A 23,052-nucleotide genomic window follows, 5' to 3' on the forward strand; every position below is an offset into this window, starting at 1 on the left:
GGTTACTTTGTTAGTAAAAGTACGTTTCCAGTAGCTCGGTGTCCTGGTTTGACTTCGCCTACCGCATTCACGTCGCACTTTGACAGAATCACACACCACTCATGGAGTCAGCAGGAGCGGCGGTGCCAGCTGGATCTATGGAGGCACGCGTCGAACACCAAGCGGCCATGATCCAGGCTCTCGGCACCGCCATGGAACGGGTGGTGAACACCATTGAGCGATGGGAAAGAGGGGGTCTACCTATGCCCCCTCCAACGATACCACCACCATCGGTGATGCCCATCGCTTCACCTCCGGGGTCCAGTGGGATTCGGCTCTCGCTCCCGAGGGCTTATGATGGCACAGCGGCCGGGTGCCAGGGTTTCCTACTCCAGGTTGAACTCTACCTAGCAACCATTCACCCGGCGCCCTCGGGATACGAGAGCATGTCCGCCCTCATCTCCTGTCTGTCCGGCAAGGCACTGGAGTGGGCCAATGCCGAGTGGGGTGGGATAGACGCCGCTTCGGTCAACTATGCGGAGTTCACCCGCCGCTCCGGGCAGTATTCGATCATCCACCAGAGGGTAAAGCGGCGGGTGAGCGTCTATTCCACCTTAGACAGGGGAGGAGGAGCGCGCAGGAGTTCGCGCTGGTCTTCCGGACGCTGGCTGCCAACGCAGGATGGAATGAGAGGGCCCTCATCGACCACTATAGATGTAGCCTGAGGGAGGACGTGCGTCGGGAATTGGCCTGCAGGGACACCAACCTCAGCTTTGATCAACTGGTGGACATGTCTATTCGCCTGGATACCCTGTTGGCTACCCGCGGACGTCCGGATTCAGGGCCGTCCATTCCATCCCCCAGCACTTCCGAGCCGACCCCTATGGAGCTCGGGGGTGCTGGTGCTAGGGAGACCAGGAGGGAGACCAGGAGGGAGGCCGTCCCCTGCACCAACTGTGGCCGCAGAGGACACACTGCTGGTCGTTGCTGGGGAGGGTCTCCTAGGAATCGAGGCAGTGGGCGATGCACTGATGAGTCATTCCAGGTGAGTAGGCACCCAACTCACCCAGAGCTCTCTGTTGCTCATATGTGTATTAAAGTGGTGTTTCCCGAGGTTTCTCCTCACTCCCAGCATAAGGCGCTAGTAGATTCAGGCGCAGCTGGGAATTTTATCGATCGCCAGTTCACCTATAAGTTAGGGATTCCTATCGTACCTGTTGATGTGCCCTTCCCTATCCATGCCCTAGATAGCCGCCCTTTGGGGTCAGGATTGATTAGGGAGGTCACGGCGCCTCTCCGGATGAAAACGCAGGAGGGCCATGAGGAGATATTACGTTTGTATTTGATTGATTCTCCTGCGTTTCCCGTGGTGTTGGGGCTTCCTTGGTTAACATCTCATGACCCCAACATTTCATGGCAACAGAGAGCTCTCAAGGGATGGTCTGATCAGTGTACTGGGCGGTGTGTAGGCGTTTCCGTAGGGGCAACGACGGTGGAAAGCCCGAACCAAGTTCCCACCTTGCACATTCCACCTGAGTATGCCGATTTGGCACTCGCCTTCAGTAAATAGAAGGCGACTCAATTACCACCTCATCGACAGGGAGATTGTGCGATAGACCTCCAAGTAGGCGCTGCGCTTCCACGTAGTCACGTGTATCCTCTGTCTCAGGAGGAGACGGCAGCTATGGAGACCTACGTCACCGAATCTCTGAGACAGGGTTACATACGGCCGTCCACTTCCCCTGCGTCCTCGAGTTTCTTTTTTGTGAAGAAGGATGGGGGTTTACGCCCGTGTATTGATTACCGTGGTATCAATCAGATCACAATCAAATACAGCTATCCTCTCCCTCTGATTGCTAGCATGACGGAGTCATTACACGGGGCGCGATTCTTCACAAAATTGGATCTCAGGAGCGCGTACAACCTGGTGCGCATTAGGGAGGGAGATGAGTGGAAGACAGCATTCAGTACCACCTCGGGTCACTATGAGTACCTCGTCATGCCATACGGTTGAATGAATGCTCCTTCAGTCTTCCAATCATTTGTGGACGAGATTTTCCGGGACTTGCATGGACAGGGTGTAGTGGTATACAGTGGGGAGAACAAGTATTTGATACACTGCCGATTTTGCCGATTTTCCTACTTACAAAGCATGTAGAGGTCTGTAATTTTTATCGTAGGTACACTTCAACTGTGAGAGACGGAATCTAAAACAAAAATCCAGAAAATCACATTGTATGATTTTTAAGTAATTAATTTGCATTTTATTGCATGACATAAGTATTTGATACATCAGAAAATCAGAACTTAAGATTTGGTACAGAAACCTTTGTTTGCAATTACAGAGATCATACGTTTCCTGTAGGTCTTGACCAGGTTTGCACACACAGCAGCAGGGATTTTGGCCCACTCCTCCATACAGACCTTCTCCAGATCCTTCAGGTTTTGGGGCTGTCACTGGGCAATACGGACTTTCAGCTCCCTCCAAAGATTTTCTATTGGGTTCAGGTCTGGAGACTGGCTAGGCCACTCCAGGATCTTGAGATGCTTCTTACGGAGCCACTCCTTAGTTGCCTTGGCTGTGTGTTTCGGGTCGTTGTCATGCTGGAAGCCCCAGCCACGACCCATCTCCAATGCTCTTACTGAGGGAAGGAGGTTGTTGGCCAAGATCTCGCGATACATGGCCCCATCCATCCTCCCCTCAATATGGTGCAGTCGTCCTGTCCCCTTTGCAGAAAAGCATTCCCAAAGAATGATGTTTCCACCTCCATGCTTCACGGTTGGGATGGTGTTCTTGTGGTTGTACTCATCCATCTTCTTCCTCCAAACACGGCAAGTGGAGTTTAGACCAAAAAGCTCTATTTTTGTCTCATCAGACCACATGACCTTCTCCCATTCCTCCTCTGGATCATCCAGATGGTCATTGGCAAACTACAGACGGGCCTGGACATGCGCTGGCTTGAGCAGGGGGACCTTGCGTGCACTGCAGGATTTTAATCCATGACGGCGTAGTGTGTTACTAATGGTTTTCTTTGAGACTGTGGTCCCAGCTCTCTTCAGGTCATTGACCAAGTCCTGTCGTGTAGTTCTGGGCTGATCCCTCACCTTCCTCATGATCATTGATGCCCCACGAGGTGAGATCTTGCATGGAGCCCCAGACGGAGGGTGATTGACAGTCATCTTGAACTTCTTCCATTTTCTAATAATTGCGCCAACAGTTGTTGCCTTCTCACCAAGCTGCTTGCCTATTGTCCTGTAGCCCATCCCAGCCTTGTGCAGGTCTACAATTTTATTCCTGATGTCCTTACCCAGCTCTCTGGTCTTGGCCATTGTGGAGAGGTTGGAGTCTGTTTGATTGAGTGTGTGGACAGGTGTCTTTTATACAGGTAATGAGTTCAAACAGGTGCAGTTCATACAGGTAATGAGTGGAGAACAGGAGGGCTTCTTAAAGAAAAACTAACAGGTCTGTGAGAGCCGGAATTCTTACTGGTTGGTAGGTGTTCAAATACTTATGTCATGCAATAAAATGCTAATTAATTACTTAAAAATCATACAATGTGATTTTCTGGATTTTTGTTTTAGATTCCGTCTCTCACAGTTGAAGTGTACCTATGATAAAAATTACAGACCTCTACATGCTTTGTAAGTAGGAAAATTGGCAAAATCGTCAGTGAATCAAATACTTGTTCTCCCCACTGTATATTGATGACATTCTAATATACTCCGCTACACGAGCCGAGCACGTGTCCCTGGTGCGTCGAGTGCTTGGTAGACTGTTGGAGCATGACCTGTATGCGAAGGCGGAGAAATGTCTGTTCTTCTATGAGTCCATCTCCTTCCTGGGACATCGGTTGTCCGCGTCAGGGGTAGAGATGGAGATTGTCCGCGTTTCTGCCATGCGTAATTAGCAGACTCCCACCACGGTAAAGGAGGTGCAGCGCTTCTTGGGTTTTCCCAATTACTACCGTAGGTTTATCCGGGGCTTTGGACAGGTAGCAGCTCCCATTACCTTTCTGCTAAAGGGGGGTCCGGTGCGCCTGCAGTGGTCAGCTGAGGCGGACAGGGCGTTTAAACGTCTGAAGGACCTGTTTACCTCGGCTCCGGTACTGGCGCATCCGGATCCCTCTTTAGCATTCCAGGTGGAGGTGGATGCTTCCGAGGCTGGGATCGGCGCTGTGCTGTCTCAGCGCTCGGGTACGCCACCTAAACTCCGCCCCTGTGCTTTCTATTCTAAGAAGCTCAGTCCGGCGGAGCGCAATTATGACGTGGGGGACAGGGAGCTGCTAGTTGTGGTTCAAGCCCTGAAGGTGTGGAGACATTGGCTTGAGGGGGCTAAACACCCTTTTCTCATTCTGACTGACCATCGTAACCTGGAGTACATTCGGGCAGCGAGGAGGCTGAACCCTCGCCAGGCAAGGTGGGCTATGTTTTTCTCCCGCTTTGTATTTAAGCTCACCTATAGACCAGGGTCCCAGAACGCTAAGGCAGACGCCCTGTCCCGACTATATGACACAGAGGAGAGGTCCATTGAGCCCACTCCCATACTCCCGGAGTCTTGTCTGGTGGCACCGGTGGTGTGGGAGGTTGATGCGGAAATCGAGCGGGCGTTACGTTCCGATCCTACTCCTCCACAGTGTCCAGAGGGTCGGAAGTACGTGCCGCTCGAGGTTCGCGATTGTTTGATATACTGGGCTCACACGTCACCCTCCTCTGGTCATCCGGGTATTGGTCGGACAGTGCACTGCCTTAGTGGGAAGTACTGGTGGCCTACTTTAGCGAAGGACGTGAGGGTTTATGTTTCCTCCTGCTCTGTGTGCGCTCAGTGTAAGGCGCCTAGACACCTGCCCAGGGGGAAGTTACAACCCCTACCCGTTCCACAACGGCCGTGGTCTCACCTATCGGTGGATTTTGTCACGGACCTTCCCCCCTCCCAGGGGAACACTACGATCTTGGTCGTTGTGGATCGGTTTTCTAAAGCCTGCCGTCTCATTCCCCTGCCAGGTCTCCCTACTGCCCTACAAACTGCTGAGGCCCTGTTTACACACGTCTTCCGGCACTATGGGGTGCCTGAGGATATAGTGTCTGATCGGGGTCCCCAGTTCACCTCTAGAGTCTGGAGGGCGTTTATGGAACGTCTGGGGTCTCAATTAGCCTTACCTCAGGTTTTCACCCTGAGAGTAATAGGCAGGTGGAGAGAGTGAACCAGGATGTGGGTAGGTTTCTGAGGTCGTATTGCCAGGACCGGCAAGAGGAGTGGTCGGGATATATTCCCTGGGCAGAGATAGCCCAAACCTCACTCCGCCATTCGTCCACTAACCTTACGGCTTTCCAGTGTGTGCTAGGTTATCAGCCGGTCCTGGCACCTTGGCATCAGAGCCAGACCGAAGCCCCTGAGGTGGACGAGTGGTTTCGGCGCTCGGAAGAAACTTGGAACGCTGCGCATATCCATCTGCAGCGGGCTATCAGGCGGCAAAAGGCAAGCGCCGATCGCCACCGCAGTGAGGCTCCGGTGTATGCACCGGGAGATCGGGTCTGGCTCTCGACCCGAAACCTGCCCCTTCGCCTGCCCTGCCGGAAGCTGGGTCGGCGGTTTGTGGGGCCATTTAAAGTCCTGAGGAGACTGAACGAGGTATGCTATAGGTTACAACTGCCCATTAATTACCGCATTAACCCCTCGTTCCATGTGTCTCTCTTCAGGCCGGTGGTGGTGGTCCACTCCAGGAGAGTGAGGTACGAGAGGCTCCTCCGCCCCCGTTGGACATTGAGGGGGCTGCGGCGTACTCAGTCCATTCCATCTTGGATTCGAGGCGTCGGACGGGGGGCCTGCAGTATCTCGTGGAGTGGGAGGGGTACGGTCCGGAGGAACGGTGCTGGGTCCCCAGGAGGGACATCCTAGATCCCTCCATGTTGAGGGACTTCCACCGGAGTCATCCGACTCGCCCTGCTCCGCGTCCTCCTGGCCGTCCCCGAGGCCGGGGTCGGCACACGGCTGGGGCCGCGCGTCAAGGGGGGGGGGGGGGGGTTGGGGGGGGGGGGGTACAGTCACGGAATCAGCCGAGGCTGCTCCTCCTCCTTGCTTGGGCAGGCTTCGGCGTTCGTCGTCCCCGGAGTACTAGCTGCTACCGATCTATGTTTCTGTGTTTGACTTGTTTTGTCTTGATTGTGTACACCTGTTTCCTATTATGTTGTATTGTATTCCCTATATAACCCTCTGTCGTTCATTGTGTGTTGTGTGTGATTGTTCTCGTCATTTTCGGCAGTTGCTATTGTGCGGGTATTCTCCTCCCTGTTTGGAGGTTGTTTTTGTACTCTGGTTACTTTGTTAGTAAAAGTACGTTTCCAGTAGCTCGGTGTCCTGCGTTTGACTTCGCCTACCGCATTCACGTCACACTTTGACAAATGATGTCAATTAGCCTATCAGAAGCTTCTAAAGCCATGACATCATTTTCTGGAATTTTCCAAGCTGTTTAAATGCACAGTCAACTTAGTGTATGTAAACTTCTGACCCACTGGAATTGTGATACAGTGATTATAAGTGAAATAATCTGTCTGTAAACAATTGTTGGAAATATTACTTGTGTCATGCACAAAGTAGATGTCCTAACCTACTTGCCAAAACTATAGTTTGTTAATAAGACATTTGTGGAGTTGTTGAAAAACAAGTTTAAATGACTCCAACCTAAGTGTATGTAAACTTCCGACTTCAACTGTATCCTCGGTTTCTGGTTTGGGTAGGTTTTAATAGTCATAGTGGGAACAACATCCCCTATACACTTCTTGATGAACACAGTCACCATGTCCGTGTATACATCAATGTTATTCTCAGAGGATACCCGGAACATATCCCAGTCCGTGTGATCAAAACAATCTTGAAGCATGGATTCCGATTGGTCAGACCAGCGTTGACTAGACCTTAGCACGTGTACTTCCTGTTTGAGTTTCTGCCTGTAGGAAGGGAGGAGCAAAATGGAGTTGTGATCTGATTTGCTGAAGGGAGGGCGGGGGAGGGCCTTGTAGGCTTTTCAAAAGGGGGAGTAGCAGTGATCAAGTGTTTTACCAGAGCGAGTACTACAGTCAATGTGTTGATAGAACATCGGTAGCATTTTATTCAAATTTGCTTTCTTAAAATCCCCAGCTACAATAAATGCGGCCTCAGGATATGTGGTTTCCAGTTTGCATCAATTCCAGTGTAGTTCCTTGAGGGCCGTCGTGGTATTGGTTTGAGGGGGAATATACACGGCTGTGACTATATCCAAAGAGAATTCTCTTGGGAGGTAATACGGTCGGCATTTGGAGCAACCTCTGGGATAAGTTCAATTGCCCTGGGGGGTACGAACAAAGGATCCAATTTGGGAAAGTCGTATTCCTGGTCGTAATGCTGGTGAGTTACCGCCACTCTGATATCCAAAAGTTATTTCCGGCTGTATGTAATAACACAAAAAACAATCTGGACTAATAATGTAAGAAATAACACACAAAAAAACAAAATACTGCAAAGTTGCTTAGGAGCTAGAAGCAGAGCTGCCATGTCTGTCGGCGCAATCTTTATCTAATGATAAAGTAACAAGGAGAAGGGCAGCACTAAACGCTCAATAAAAGCTGTGAATGAATTTTACGACATTAGAGAGAGGACACCAGCTGTAGTGACTGTTTTTCCCCCTCCCGCTTGATGGAAGAAAGAGCTGGCGAGCGGGTAACCCACATGCTGTCTGATGATCAGGTGGGCAGTTTCCATGCATCTGGTACAGTCACCACCTCAGTTACGTCAAATACCAACATTCACTGAGCTGGCTCAAGGGCCATACTGAGAAATGACCCATAAAGACAGATAATATTGAGACAGGGCTCTCTGTTCCAATGTGGCCTGAGTTTGCAGGTGGTGTATGGCTGAGAGTAGTTGTGTTAGTTAGTGTGCTCAGTTTGCAGGTGGTGTATGGCTGAGTCTTAAAATTGGGGTGTTAGATAGTAAGTGTGCTTGCAGGTGGTGAATTGCTGGCTGAGAGTACATAGGAATCTACAGTAGGTTCGTGTGCCTGCTGTGCTGTCACTGCAAAGACAGCACACTATAAAAACATATTGTGCTAGTTCCATTAAAAAAAAAATTGAGGCAACTATTTACCTCAGCTTTTTGAGTCTTTCCAACATGTTGTATTTTTACGTATAATATACTTAACTTTTAGTGTTTCACAAACACTAATATATTATGTCCAGCATAAAAAAATTGCTAAGATCCAACTTAATTTTATCAAATCCAGAACTGTTATTGTACATTAGATCTACTTAATCTTTCTGATGAGTTACTTTCATTGATTGTGTCTTAGTGTTAAACATGGCTTTATGTATTTCATCACTTGACATTTTTGTCCACTATAGCAGGATTGTTGGGCACAGTTCTCATTCCACTAGCACAAACTGGAGGTAAAGCTGCAAGCAGTGTAGCTTGATATATTTGCCTCTTTCAAAAGTGGCTCGCATGATCTTACTTAAACAGAGCCACATGGCAAGTTGTTGGAAGAACTTAAAATTCTTAAGATATAAGGAAATATTATGATATATTATCCTTATAGTTGTTTTTACACACAAATAGTTGTTTATATTATTCATTTATCTTATGTTGAATTCATTTATTTTTATTTCAGGTTGGTTGAACAAGTGAAGTAGAGTAAAGTACTAATTATATTCAAGTAAATGTTTTTATGGCAAGTATAATTTACTAACCACCTGAATGTTTTTTTACAGTGCAGGTGTGAACAGTTTGTGTTGCTCATAGTTGGCTGTGGCAAGGCTTGCTATGTAAATCACCATTGTCTCTCCACAGCATCAAAGGGAAGATTCTCTACAATAGTTCTGCATGACATTTGCATCAGCAGGGATGGCAACAAAATGGGAAGGAAAAACATTTGAAATGGCACCAAAGTGTTGAAGGGTCTTGACATGGAAAACATAGATAATCCCCTCTCTAGAGACAGAATGGTGAATATATATGTGACTGTTCCAACATTTTGTCTTTTAGGACCAAATTAAAAACCCACCATGATGTGATTCCTATCTCCTGCCTGACTGAGTTCCCCAACGTGGTCCAGATGGCCAAGGTAGGATGACAGAGCCCAGAGGACATGGAAAGGGACTTCCTACATGTGGAGTTGAAACAAAAGTTATTGTATAAAGTTGCAATGGCAGGAGGAAAAGTGTTAAGTACTTTTTTATTTTGCAGCTGGTGTTTGAAGAGGTAAACGTGGACAGATTTTACCCGGTCCTCTACCCAAAGGTAGGCTCTGTATTCATCTTGACATTTACAATGGAGTAGCTAACTATTTTATTACTCGTTTATTATACAGTAATAATATGGTCCAGCAAGGAGCATTTATTGCTGTATTAATGTTTTATTTCTCAACTATTTATGTTCCCCCCTCACTGCTTTACATTGATGCTACACTATTAGAAAAAAAGGTGCTATCTAGAACCTAAAAGGGTTCTTCGGCTATCCCCATAGGATAACCCCTTTGTAGAACCCTTTTTGGTACTAGGTACAACCCTTTTGGTTCCAGGTAGAACCCTTTTTGGTTCCATGTGGAACCCTTTCCATGGAGGGAACCCTTTTTTCTAAGAGGGTAGTCACCATCCCCTTGACTCTGCTGAATGTACTATCATTTTCCAGGCCTCAAGGCTCATTGTCAACTTTGATGAGCATGTCATCAGCAACAACTTCAAGTTTGGAGTCATTTATCAGAAGTTTGGCCAGGTGAGTGGTATATAGCCTGTGGTAGTAAAATCATATAAAGTCATATATAATGTATTTATAACAGTTGGTGGCGTCCTGTATTTGGTGTATTATTATGACTGTGCTACTTCCTGCTCATCATTGCATGCCAGCTAATTCACTCTTAATAGAGTAAAGGAGTTTGAGCTTCTCCCTCCCCAAACTAAGAGGATTTGCTGTGTTTCCTCCTGTGGAACTCAGAGGAGGCCTGATCGTTTTCCTGTTGAGTTCAGATGTCTTACTTCCTCTTCACGGCCTTGTATTTCTCCCTGCAGACCACTGAGGAGGAGCTATTTGGGAACAGCGACGAGAGTCCTGCTTTTGTAGAGTTCTTGGAGTTTCTGGGGGACAAGATTGAGCTCCATGACTTTAAAGGGTAAGAATGGCCTTAGAATGGTATTGACATGGCAGATGATGGACTGGTCATGTCACGGCCTGGCTCTAGGGACTCTTTTATGTTGAGCCAGGGTGTGTAGTGTCTATGTGTTGTGTTCTATGTTCACGATCTAGTTTATGTATTTCTATGTTGGCCGGGGTGGTTCTCAATCACAGGCAACGTGAATCAGCTGTTGCTTGTTGTCTCTGATTGGGAACCATACTTAGGCAGCCTATTGTGCAATTGTCTTTTGTGGGATCTTGTTCCGTGTAGGTTTGTGTATGTTACCGAGGACTTCACGTATCGTTTTGTTGTTTTTGTTCGTGTGGTGAATTATAATAAAGTATGTACTCATATCACGCTGCGCCTTGGTCCGCTCCTTTTGACGATCGTGACAGAAGATCCCACCAATACTGGAACAAGCAGCGTGTCCAGGAGCACACGCAGGAGGTAACGTTAGTGGATGTCCTCCTCGGTTGGGGGCAGATTACAGAGGAGGAGGCCGTCCGTTACCGGAGGGCGATGAAAGGGGAGACCCAGGCAGGAGAGGAGAAGCGGCGCCAACCGGGTCGTCGTCGGACAGGCGAGAGGCACCCCCAATAAAAAAAATTGGGGGGGCACATGGCATGGACGATGGGGCTGCTGGAGGCAGATAAAGGGCGAGTTTGTGGACATGGAGAGAAGGCCACCAGGTTACAGGGGCCATTGGTCATTAGAGGGAAGGAAAGTGTAGAGGCACGGCGAGAGGTACTGAAGTGTGTTACCAGTCCGGTCCGGCCCGTTCCTGATCCGTTCCTGATCCCCGTATAAGGCCAGTGGTGTGTGTTCCCAGTGCGGTCCGGCCTGTTCCTGTCCCTCGCACCAAGCGACACCATTTTGTATACATCTGGCCCTTCATTGGACACTGTGTTAACAAACCTCCAAACGAGCTTCAATTCCATACAACACTCCTTCAGTAGCCTCCAACTGCTCTTAAACACTAGTAAAACTAAATGCATGCTCTTCAACCGAACGCTGCTTGCACCCGCCCACCCGACTAGAATCACTACTCTAGACAGGTCTGACCTAGAGTATGTGGACAACTACAAATATCTAGGTGTCTGGTTAGACTGTAAACTCTCCTTCCAGACTCACATTAAGAATCTCCAATCCAAAGTTAAATCTAGAATCGGTTTCCTATTTCGCAACAAAGCCTCCTTCACTCATGCTGCCAAACATGCCCTCGTAAAACTGACTATCCTACCGATCCTTGACTTCGGCGATGTCATTTACAAAATAGCCTCCAACACTCTACTCAGCAAATTGGATGTTGTCTATCACAGTGCCATCCGTTTTGTCTCCAAAGCCCCATATAATACCCACCACTGTGACCTGTACGCTCTTGTTGGCTGGTCCTCACTACATATTCGTCGCCAAACCCACTGGCTCCAGGCCATCTATAAATCACTGCTAGGCAAATCCCCGCCTTATCTTAGCTCATTGGTCACCATAGCAACATCCACCCGTAGTCTGCGCTCCAGCGGGTATATCTCACTGGTCATCCCCAAAGCCAACACCTCCTTTGGCCGCAATTCCTTCCAGTTCTCTGCTGCCAATGACTGGAACAAATTGCAAAAATCTCTGAAGCTGGAGACACTTATCTCCCTCACTAACTTTAAGCATCAGTTGTCAGAGCACCTTACCGATCACTGCACCTGTACACAGCCCATCTGAAATTAGCCCGCCCAACTACCTCATCCCTATATTGTTATTTATTTTGCTCATTTGTACCCCAGTATCTCTATTTGCACATCATCTCTTGCACATCATTCCAGTGTTAATACTAAATTGTAATTATTTTGCACTATAGCCTATTTTATTGCCTTACCTCCATAACTTGCTAAATTTGCACACTGTATATTATATGTATTTCTGTTGTATTTTTGACTTTGTTTTGTTTTACCCCATATGTAACTCTGTGTTGTTGTTTTTATCGCACTGCTTTGCTTTATCTTGGCCAGGTCGCAGTTGTAAATGAGAACTTGTTCTCAACTGGTTTACCTGGTTAAATAAAGGTGAAATAAAAAAAAATAAAAAAAGCCTGTGATGCACGTCGCCAGCCCGGCCCGGCCTGTTCCTGCCCCTCGCACCAAACCAATGGTGCGCGTCGCCAGCCCGGCCCGGCCTGTTCCTGCCCCTCGCACCAAGCCAATGGTGCGCGTCGCCAGCCCGGCCCGGCCTGTTCCTGCCCCTCGCACCAAGCCAATGGTGCGCGTCGCCAACCCGGCCCGGCCTGTTCCTGCCCCTCGCACCAAGCCAATGGTGCGCGTCGCCAGCTCGGCCCGGCCTGGCCTGTTCCTGCCCCTCGCACCAAGCCAGTGGTGCGCGTCGCCAGCCCGGTCCGGCCTGTTCCTGCTCCCCGCACCAAGCCTGTGGTGCGCGTCGTCAGCCCGGTCCGGCCCGTTCCTGCTCCCCGCACCAAGCCAGTGGTGCGCATCGTTAGCCCGGTCCGGCCCGTTCCTGCTCCCCGCACCAAGCTAGTGGTGCGCGTCGTCAGCCCGGTCCGGCCCATTCCTGCCCCCCGCACCAAGCCTGTGGTGCGCGTCGTCAGTCCGGCACAGCCCGTGCCTGGTCAGGTACCGGTCAGCTGCTCCACACCGGAGCCTAAGCAATCCGCTCCACCGATGTCCAGTCCAGCTCCAGCCAGTGGGACCAGACCAGGGGCGCTACAGGGGGGTTGTTAGAGGGTGGTGGTCACGCCTGGAGCCGGATCCGCCTCCGAGGAGGAATGCCCACCCGGCCCCTCCCCTGTTGGGTTTATGTTGGCGCGGTCGCAGTCCGCGCCTTTGGGGGGGGGGGGGTACTGTCACGCCCTGGCTCTAGGGACTCTTTTATGTTGAGCCAGGGTGTGTAGTGTCTATGTGTTGTGTTCTATGTTCACGATCTAGTTTATGTGTTTCTATGTTGGCCGGGGTGGTTCTCAATCAGAGGCAACGTGAATCAGCTGTTGCTTGTTGTCTCTGATTGGGAACCATACTTAGGCAGCCTATTGTGCAATTGTCTTTTGTGGGATCTTGTTCCGTGTAGGTTTGTGTATGTTACCGAGGACTTCACGTATCGTTTTGTTGTTTTTGTTCGTGTGGTGAATTATAATAAAGTATGTACTCATATCACGCTGCGCCTTGGTCCGCTCCTTTTGACGATCGTGACAGGTCATGTCTCTTATCGATTACAATTGACTTTGACGTGACTCCCTGGATGATGACACTGCAGTCGTTCAGCCCTGGAGATAATAAAATATATGTTTATTACCGTAGTTCTTCTCTTATTCTCTCAATTTAGAGCAATATAATATTCTTAGTGGTACTGACATTACGATTGAGTGGAAGGGAATAACTGCCTTTCACATTCACTGCATGATTGATGAGACAGGGTGGTGTGGATGGGCTGTCTGGTTGCACTGAGACTGAGACGACCTGTGCTGCCGCTGTAACGGTCTGGTTCACACTCTGTCTCTGCAGGTTCAGAGGAGGACTGGACATCACCCATGGCCAGACAGGAACAGAGTCGGTCTACACTAACTTTCACAACAAGGAGATCATGTTCCACGTGTCCACCAAGCTGCCATACACAGAGGGAGACTCCCAGCAGGTAACTGTCTCAGTCAACTCACAGGCCCTATCCTGTCTGTCATAATGTTTATCAGTAGCTGTAGATTGGCTGTATATTCTATTGTCACGAACCGGCTCAAGTTCGTAACAAAAGGGAGACACGTGGAGACAAGGAATACTTAAAGTATATATTTATTAACTAAAGTAAACTAACTGAAATAACAATGGGGTGTGTAATCAGTAATCAGTAGTGTAAGTGAGTGTTTGCTTGCATAAATGTAATATGGAAAAGTGTTGAGAAGTGCCAAAGCAAACAACCAAAAAAGCCACAAAAATACCACAACCAAAGTCAAAGTATCTGCCTGGAGAGAGTCCCCCTTCATGAATGTGGAAGAGGTCCATTTATGCTGGGACACACCCGGCCCAGGTGTTTCCCATGTAGCTGACGACCCTCCCAACTCCGCCCACCGGCATCCTAATAAGGAAACAAGAGCAAAGAGAGAATACGGCAGACAGAGTGGGAGGGTCGTCACACCCCCCCCCCCCCCATAAGACCGGGGACCAACAAGGACCCCGGACCAACGTACCAGCCCCTGCGTCCCAAACCGACAAATTGTACATGTTCACACCTCCACTTGCCCCACCCATCATCCTCCTCTCCAGACCTCAGCAACCTTTACACAGGAAGCAACCTTTAAGAGGAAAGAAGAACCCAAGACTAGGAAGGGACAAACAGGAAAGATAGAACATGACAAAATCAAACAATGGTCGGTCACATCAATACTGTCAAGGGAGCGACCACAGTAGAGAAGTTCCTACAAAAACCACGATAATACCCAATCATTCCCAAGAAACGCATCAGTTCCTTTTTAGTAGTTGGTAGTGGAAAAGCATCAATAGCTACCACTTTAGCCCGAACAGGACGCACTTCATCCTGCCCAACCACCTTTCCAAGGTATGTAACAGTCGCCTGAGCAAACTCACATTCAATCTACCCTGCAGTATGCAATCGTCAGGACCAGAAACATCTTCCTGCTCCTGCACAGACCTAGCATGACCAGAACTCAGGGAATAAACAGTATCAGCCAAAAGAACAGCCTTACCGTCCTCTGTAGACTCCCCCTGTTCAGTCTCAGAGGAACGTGCATAATAGGGTTTTAACAAATTTACATGGCACAGTTGGTTTGCTTTCCTCCGTTCTGGAGTGGCAACTAGATAATTTTGCTCAGTGTACTGGCGCCCCACTGTATATGGACCTTGAAACTTGGCTTGAAAAGGAGAACCAACAATTGGCAGCAGAGCCAGAACCTGATCACCTGGACTAAAGTGACGAGGCTCAGCTCGGCGATCATATATGCTCTTCATCCTGTCCTGTGAAGATGATAGCTTCTCTTTAGCCATTTCACCAGCGGCATACAAGCGTCGCCGAAAATCACCCACATATGATAACAGGGACTGAGGAGGCTCGGGAGACTTCCAGTCATCCTGGAGAACAGATAAAAGCCCACGCACCCGATGTCCAAACACTAGGTCATTTGGGCTAAAACCCGTGCTCTCCTGTGAAACCTCCCTAGCTGCTAACAATAACCAAAGCAACCCCTCCTCCCAATCCTTTTCCATCTCAGTACAATAAGCTCTCAACAACGACTTAAGTGTTTGATGGAAACGTTCCAGTGCTCCTTGACTTTGGGCATGATAGGCGCTAGACAAGTTGTGTTTAATATGGAGTTGTTGGAGAACCTGACCAAAGAGATTAGAGGTGAAATTAGATCCTTGATCACTTTGAATGACCTTAGGAATTCCAAACAGTGAGAGAAACTGAGTCAAAGCTTTTAACACAGCCTTAGTCGTGATAGACCGGAGAGGATAGGCAGCAGGAAACCTAGTGGTCTGACACATCACAGTCAACAAATAATTACTACCCTTCCTAGAACGAGGCAGAGGACCAACACAATCAATAATCAAATACTCAAAAGGTTTACTGAGTACAGGAATAGGGAACAGTGGTACCGGCTTAATAGCTTGATTAGGTTTACCAGTTAATTGACAGGTGTGACAAGTTTTGATGAAATCAGAAACATCCCTCTTTAATCTTGGCCAAAAGAAATGTCGTAATATACGATTGTAGGTTTTTCTCACACCCATATGCCCAGCAACGTCATTGTGAGAAGTTGTTAGCACCAACTCACGAAGCTTAACTGGTACCACCACCTGACTAATCGCCTCCCCCAGAAAACAACTACCATGAGACATCCACTTTCTCATCAGGACCTCTTCTTGGAGAAAATAGCCCTGTGCGACATCTCCCAACTGTTCCACAGGCACAATTTGGTCCCGCAACTCTTCTAATGTAGGGTCAGTCCGTTGCGCCTCGATTAAATCGGAGCGGGATATAGATAACGGGATAACAGGGAAAACAGTAACAGACTTCTTTGTAGTATTCTCGTTAGCCAGCTCCGTGACCAGGTCGTCATGGATCATAGAACGCGTCACTGCACACGCAGAAAACACCTCTGGGAAATTCTGCGCACTCTCATCAGGAATCCCTACAATTGACGGCTTAGTGGAAACCACTAAAGATGGAAACGCGATAGGCCACACACGCTCCCCAGCCAAGTTATTTCCAAGGATCACGTCAATACCCTCAATAGGCAATGAAGGACGCACCCCCACAACAACCTCACCTTTCACCAGTCCACAATCCAACATCAGTTTATGCAATGGAACTGACATAGTGTTCAAACCTATTCCCCTAATTAGAACACTATTCCCCGAATCAGTCTCCGCAGAGAAGGGTAACACAGATTCCAACACAAATGATTCAGAGACACCTGTGTCTCTTAGGATCTTTACTGGCACTAGGTTCTTACTTCCTACCATAGACACAAAACCCTCCGTAACGAAAGGTAAATAGTCGGGATCAATATAACCCTTCACCTGGCTCTGGGCATGAGACAATGCGTCAGGAGTGAACTGATGTGGAACAGGCGCTGCTAACGCTGCAGGCCTCGATTTACCATAAGCACCTGTACTGAATTTACCCCTAGACCTAAGAATCGGACATTCATTTTTCCAATGACCTAATTCTTGACAGTAGTGACACTCTTGACCAACGTCAGTTTTACCACGGGTATCAGGCTCAACCCTAGTTGAATGAAACTCTGCCCGGGAACCGAAGTATCTCGGCGAGCGAGGCCCAAATCTCTGCGAACGCCCCCACTCACTCCGAATCCGGGGTTCTGCAAAAACATTTTTGTGAGTCAACACATATTCATCTGCCAAAACCGCAGCTTCAGCGACAGTCTTTATTTTTCGTTCGTTAATGTACGTCGCTATACGATCAGGGATTGTGTCCTTAAATTGTTCTAACATAATCAAATCACACAGCCCTTGGAAAGTCATAACTGCAGAGGCAGAACACCAGCGATTGAACTGTGAAGATAATATTCGCGCAAACTCAACATGAGTCTGCTGATCATCCCTTTTTAAAGTTCTAAATCGTTGGCGGTAAGCCTCAGGGACCAATTCATAACTCTGTAACACAGCCGTTTTAACCTTCTCATAACTAACACTGTCTGCTACACTAAGAGCTGAATATGCTTCTTGCGCTTTACCAGTCAGCACACACTGCAACATCAAAGTGCGATCAGAATCAGGCCAACTCCTAGCGTCAGCAACACGCTCAAACAACGAAAAGAATGTCTCCGGGTCCTTTTCATTAAACTGGGGCAACAACCGTAAATTCCCAACAATATCAAATGTGTCTGGATTACGACCAAAAGAGGAACGACCCCTAGGTAACTCTGGGTCACCTTCCCAGAGCAAACTCTCCCCTGAGAGCTTTCCTTCCCTAACCAACTCTAGTCGCTCTTGTTGCAGCTTGATTTTAGCACGCTCCATATCCTGTTTAAATTCCAATTCCCTTTCATATTTTACACGATCATGCTCCATTTTAGCTCTTTGTCCATTTTGTTCATGCTCTAGCTGTAACAGAAGCAGTTCTTTCAGCTGTTCAAAAAGAAGACTACTATGACTAACCGATGGAGCAGTCATTGTAACATATCGGGGAGACAATGTGTCCTCAGCAGAGGCTGCCCCAGTGGTAACATCCAGAATACCACTCTCCATCAAATTGGCCTTCAATATTAACCTAATAGAATTTTTTAGGCGTTTATCACTAATTTCAACCTTGTAGTGTTCAGCAACTTTCAACAGCTGTTCTTTAGTACATAATTCCAACAGTTCTTCTGATGGAAAGCGAATGAACTCGTCTACATTAGACGCCATAATCAGGAAAAAAAAAAAAATATATATATATATATCATAATAATCTTGCTCAACCCCTCTGCTGAGCACACCAGACACAAGAGAAATGACAATCACACCGAGCACCACAGAAGAGAGCTGGGATATGGAGCTTCCCCATAACCTACAATAACTCAACCCTAGTCTTCGTGTGGATTCGCGGTGGGTAATTACGCACTGTAGCCCGCTGGCAAGGAATTAAACCCCCCAGCACGCTGGTAGATTCCACCAAGCCACGGATGTGCCCCCGAGACAACTGCTCAGTCCACAGACACCACACAAAAATAACAAACATTTAACCATGCCCAACGTATCCCAAAACAGAACACGTCACTAAGCCTATCAGGGGAAAAAGCTATAACTCCGGGTAGAAAATGTCACTACCCTACCCAATCTCCCACTGAGGTACACAGCCGATTGTACTCACCTCCTCAGACCGATGCCCCAACAGCGAGTAGAGCAAGAGTTTCCAGGCTGGGCAGGGACTGGAAACTAACCAATGTACTCTCTCCAACGCAGTACACAACCCAAAGGAAACCAATACTGGGCCTATCAAACTCAAACAAACTAACAAAATTTACTACAAAAACCTACAGAATTGGACATTAACTCCACGTTCTCCCAAACACAACCAGTTCAAGATCCCAGACGAGCCCCCACTTGTCACGAACCGGCTCAAGTTCGTAACAAAAGGGAGACACGTGGAGACAAGGAATACTTAAAGTATATATTTATTAACTAAAGTAAACTAACTGAAATAACAATGGGGTGTGTAATCAGTAGTGTAAGTGAGTGTTTGCTTGCATAAATGTAATATGGAAAAGTGTTGAGAAGTGCCAAAGCAAACAACCAAAAAAGCCACAAAAATACCACAACCAAAGTCAAAGTATCTGCCTGGAGAGAGTCCCCCTTCATGAATGTGGAAGAGGTCCATTTATGCTGGGACACACCCGGCCCAGGTGTTTCCCATGTAGCTGACAACCCTCCCAACTCCGCCCACCGGCATCCTAATAAGGAAACAAGAGCAAAGAGAGAATACGGCAGACAGAGTGGGAGGGTCGTCACACTATCTACTTAATTTCTATTGAGAAACATCAATATTTTTTTGCCCGAGGGACTAGCCAACATGGACAACACTATTATGCTTTTCACTGTTATTCTTTTCTCCTGTTGGTGTCCTCAGTGACCCTGTCTGCTCTGACCTGAAGGGGCTATTTTTCATGACAAGTTGTAACTTCCATGAAGATGGATGTGGAGTAGCTAGGCATGAGCAACATGTAGTTTCTCATTTGATGACAGTCTGGTGGCTTAATGCTTTCTCCTGCTGTTTTGAGTGACTTTAGCTACCTCACCTGCCCCCCTGGGAGAATCATCCCATGGAGAGTCCTTATTCTCAGCAGACGAATGAGCAGCAGAGCTGAGCCATGTGGACACACAGAAGATAGCCTTGTAGGCAAAGGGGGGCAGTTTGACACCAAAGAGATGAACAGACACAATGTGTTGAGAGGAAGAGGAAGGAAAACAACTAGCAGTCCAAAGCGGAGGTTGACTTGGCGTTGAGCCTGTGTTGAGATCATTATTGAGTGTCTGTGTTTCACCATGGTTATACATGACAGCTCTCACTCCCTCGCTGTCCATCTGCCCTCATGCATAGTGGCTGTTCTGGTGCCATCTGGCCCCTACTGGCCCTTGTGTGTGTGTGTGTGTGTGAGATTATTTAATAGATATATAGCCTCTATGATAATAACAACGTCTTCCTTATTTCTTTAGAGCTCGAAACAGATGGTTGATTGTTCTCATGTGTAAAACACAGTGCCAAAACACAGGACTATAAAGCAATTCAGCAGCTAAAGCCCTAAAAATAAATATGTGCCTTAATGTTTTATGCATACAATCAAAATGCTCTGTGATATTTTATGGCAGTGCTTTGCTCTGCAGTGAATGTCATTAATCAACAGGTGTCATGAATAACTCCCCCATGTTCACAATGGTGTGCAGAATAACATGTCAAACTGGTGACTGATCAGTGAGTCAACACATGTTAGAGAGCAGGTGCTAAGCTGTAGAGGCCTATAATCACAGTGCAGGGAAATATGATCTCCCAGTGACCAAAATGAGGTTGAAAAGAGACCCAAGTCATAGACTGTTCTCTCTGCTACCGCACGGCAAGCAGTACCGGAGCGCCATGTCTAGTTCCAAAAGGCTCCTTAACAGCTTCTACCGCCAAGTCATAAGACTGCTGAACAATTAATCAAATGGCTACCCGGACTACTCGCTGTTTATTATCTATGCATAATCACTTTACCCCTACCTATATGTACAAATTACCTCGACTAACCCGTACCCCTGCACATGGACTCGGTACCGGTACCCCCTGTAGGCCCCGTGTAGCTCAGTTGGTAGAGCATGGTGCTTGCAACGCCAGGGTTGTGGGTTCGATTCCCACGGGGGGCCAGTATGAAAATTTATACTCTCACTAACTGTAAGTCGCTCTGGATAAGAGTGTCTGTTAAATGACTAAAATGTAAATGTATATAGCGTCGTTATTTTATTGTGTTACTTTTTATTTTATTTTTTACTTTATTTTATTTAGTAAATATTTTCTTAACTCTATTTCTTGAACTGCATTGTTGGTTAAGGGCTTGTAAGTAAGCATTTCATGGTAAGGTCTACACCTGTTGTATTCGGCGCATGTGACAAATAAAATGTGATTTTATTTTCCAGACGTTGAAATTAGGTAAATTTTTGGTTCTGAATTAAAGTTGAAAATACATATTTTCCGAATGTTGAAAATACGTATTTTCCAGAAGTTGAAAAGACGTCATTTACAGACTTTGAAAATATGTATTTTACGGATGTTGAAAATACTTTTTTATTTTTTATTGATTGGACATGATTTGGAAAGGCACACACCTGCCTATATAAGGTCCCACAGTTGATAGTGCATGTCAGAGCAAAAACCAAGCCATGAGGTCGAAGGAATTGTCAGTAAAGCTCTGAGACAGGATTGAGTCGAGGCACAGATCTGGAAAGTGTACCCAAAAAGTTCTGTAGCATTGAAGGTCCCCAAGAACACAGTGGCCTCCATCATTCTTAAATGGAAGAAGTTTGGAACCACCAAGACTCTTCATAGAGCTGGCCGCCTGGCCAAACTGAGGAATCAGGGGGAGAAGGGCTTTAGTCAGGGAGGTGACCAAGAACCCGATGGTCACTCTGACAGAGCTCTAGAGTTCCTCTTTGGAGATGGGAGACCTTCCTTAAGGACAACCATCTCTGCAGCACTCCACCAATCAGGCCTTTATGGTAGAGTGGCCAGACAGAAGCCACTCCTCAGTAAAAGGCACATGACAGCCCGCTTGGAGTTTGCCAAAACCCAAAGACTAAAGACTCTCAAACCATGAGAAACAAGATTCTCTGGTCTGATGAAACCAAGATTGAACTCTTTGGCCTGAATACCAAGCGTCACGTCTGGAGGAAACCTGGCACCATCCCTACAGTGAAGCATGGTGGTGGCAGCATCATACTTTGGGGGTGTTTTTCAGTGGCAGGGACTGGGAGACTAGTCAGGATCGAGGCAAAGATGAACGGAGCAAAGTACAGAGAGATCCTTGATGAAAACCTGCTCCAGAGCGCTCAGGACCTCAGACTGGGGTGAAGATTCACCTTCCAACAGGACAACGACCCTAAGCACACAGCAAAGACAACGCAGGAGTGGCTTTGGGAAAAGTCTCTGAATGTCCTTGAGTGGCCCAGCCAGAGCCTGGACTTGAACCCAATTGAACATCTCTGGAGAGACCTGAAAATAGCTTTGCAGCAACGCTCCCCATCCAACCTGACAGAGCTTGAGAGGATCTGCAGAGAAGAATGGGAGAAACTCCCCAAATGCAGGTGTGCTAAGCTGGTAGCGTCATACCCAAGAAGACTCGAGGCTGTAATTGCTGCCAAAGGTGCTTTAACAAAGAACTGAGTAAAGGGTCTGAATATTTATGTAAATGTTATATTTCTGTTTTTTATTTTTTTATTTGGTCATTATGGGGTATTGTGTGTATTGATGAGAAAAAAATAACAATTTAATCAATTTTAGAACAAGGCTGTAACCTAACAAACTGGAAGAAGTAAAGGGGTCTGAATACTTTCTGAATGCACTGTATATACTCTACTCTTCTTTACTGTACTCTACTGTACTGAACTATACTCTACTTTGCTGTATTGTATTGCACTGAACTGTTCTGTACTGTACTGCGCTGTACTGACTGTCCAAACTTCTGAAACCTAGACAGCTATGATTTGTTCAGATTTGGTCCGATTCAGATTTGAAGGGACGTCTGTGGACATTGCAATCAAGGCCAGTCCGGATCGGACCAAAAAACGACATCTGTGGACATTGAAATCAAGGTCTTTTCAAAGTCCATGGACGCCAGACGGTGCTCACTGGGCTGGCCCCCGTCTCCATTCACTGAGTGGGCTATAGGCTGCCCTATGCCTTTCAATATGCATCACTTGACCGCAACTGTTACTTGAAAACTGCTTTTAGAGAGATGTTTCATACTTACAATTAATTAGTAAGCACAAATTGTTTCTGTACTATGCATTTAGTAGAGTTTTTACCTGTTTAATTCATCTAGGTGTTCTTGGCTGACCTTAATGCAGTGGTAAAATGTATGTCCATAATGGTGACACTGTTGTTTGTGCTGTTGTGTTTGCAGCTGCAGAGGAAAAGGCACATAGGCAACGACATCGTGGCCATCTTGTTTCAGGAGGAAAACACGCCCTTTGTACCAGACATGATAGCATCCAACTTCCTGCATGCCTATGTTGTGGTTCAGGTGGAGAATGCCTGCTCAGACAACGTCACGTACAAGGTACTGTAAGCCCAGGCATACTCTTCACAGTCTATAACCCTGCGCAATCCTGCTATTTCAATACATAGAGAGTCGGCCCAAGGCAACCTGCATGTTCCTTACTAGAAATCAATCAGTAACTGACTGCCCATTATCTGCCTCATAAAGGTTTTTAGGGGCTAGCCAGTGTTATGTGATTTA

The 23,052-nt window shown here is 47.3% G+C and overlaps 1 protein-coding gene across 1 annotated transcript in view; it reads left to right on the forward strand.

The window, feature by feature from the left end:
* LOC311134299 (rap1 GTPase-activating protein 1-like) overlaps positions 1-23,052 on the forward strand; it is a gene marked incomplete at both ends in the record, with an annotated part of 58,046 nt that overhangs the window by 19,359 nt on the left and 15,635 nt on the right. The window contains 6 exons of the mRNA XM_084167934.1: positions 8,993-9,071; positions 9,194-9,247; positions 9,638-9,721; positions 10,015-10,115; positions 13,616-13,745; positions 22,717-22,872. Coding sequence (XP_084024060.1) covers positions 8,993-9,071; positions 9,194-9,247; positions 9,638-9,721; positions 10,015-10,115; positions 13,616-13,745; positions 22,717-22,872 — 604 coding nt within the window. The remainder of the gene's footprint in view (positions 1-8,992; positions 9,072-9,193; positions 9,248-9,637; positions 9,722-10,014; positions 10,116-13,615; positions 13,746-22,716; positions 22,873-23,052) is intronic.

The sequence above is a fragment of the Coregonus lavaretus genome, assembly GCF_964263955.1.
Source record: "Coregonus lavaretus genome assembly, chromosome: 8".
NCBI classification, from domain to species: domain Eukaryota; kingdom Metazoa; phylum Chordata; class Actinopteri; order Salmoniformes; family Salmonidae; genus Coregonus; species Coregonus lavaretus.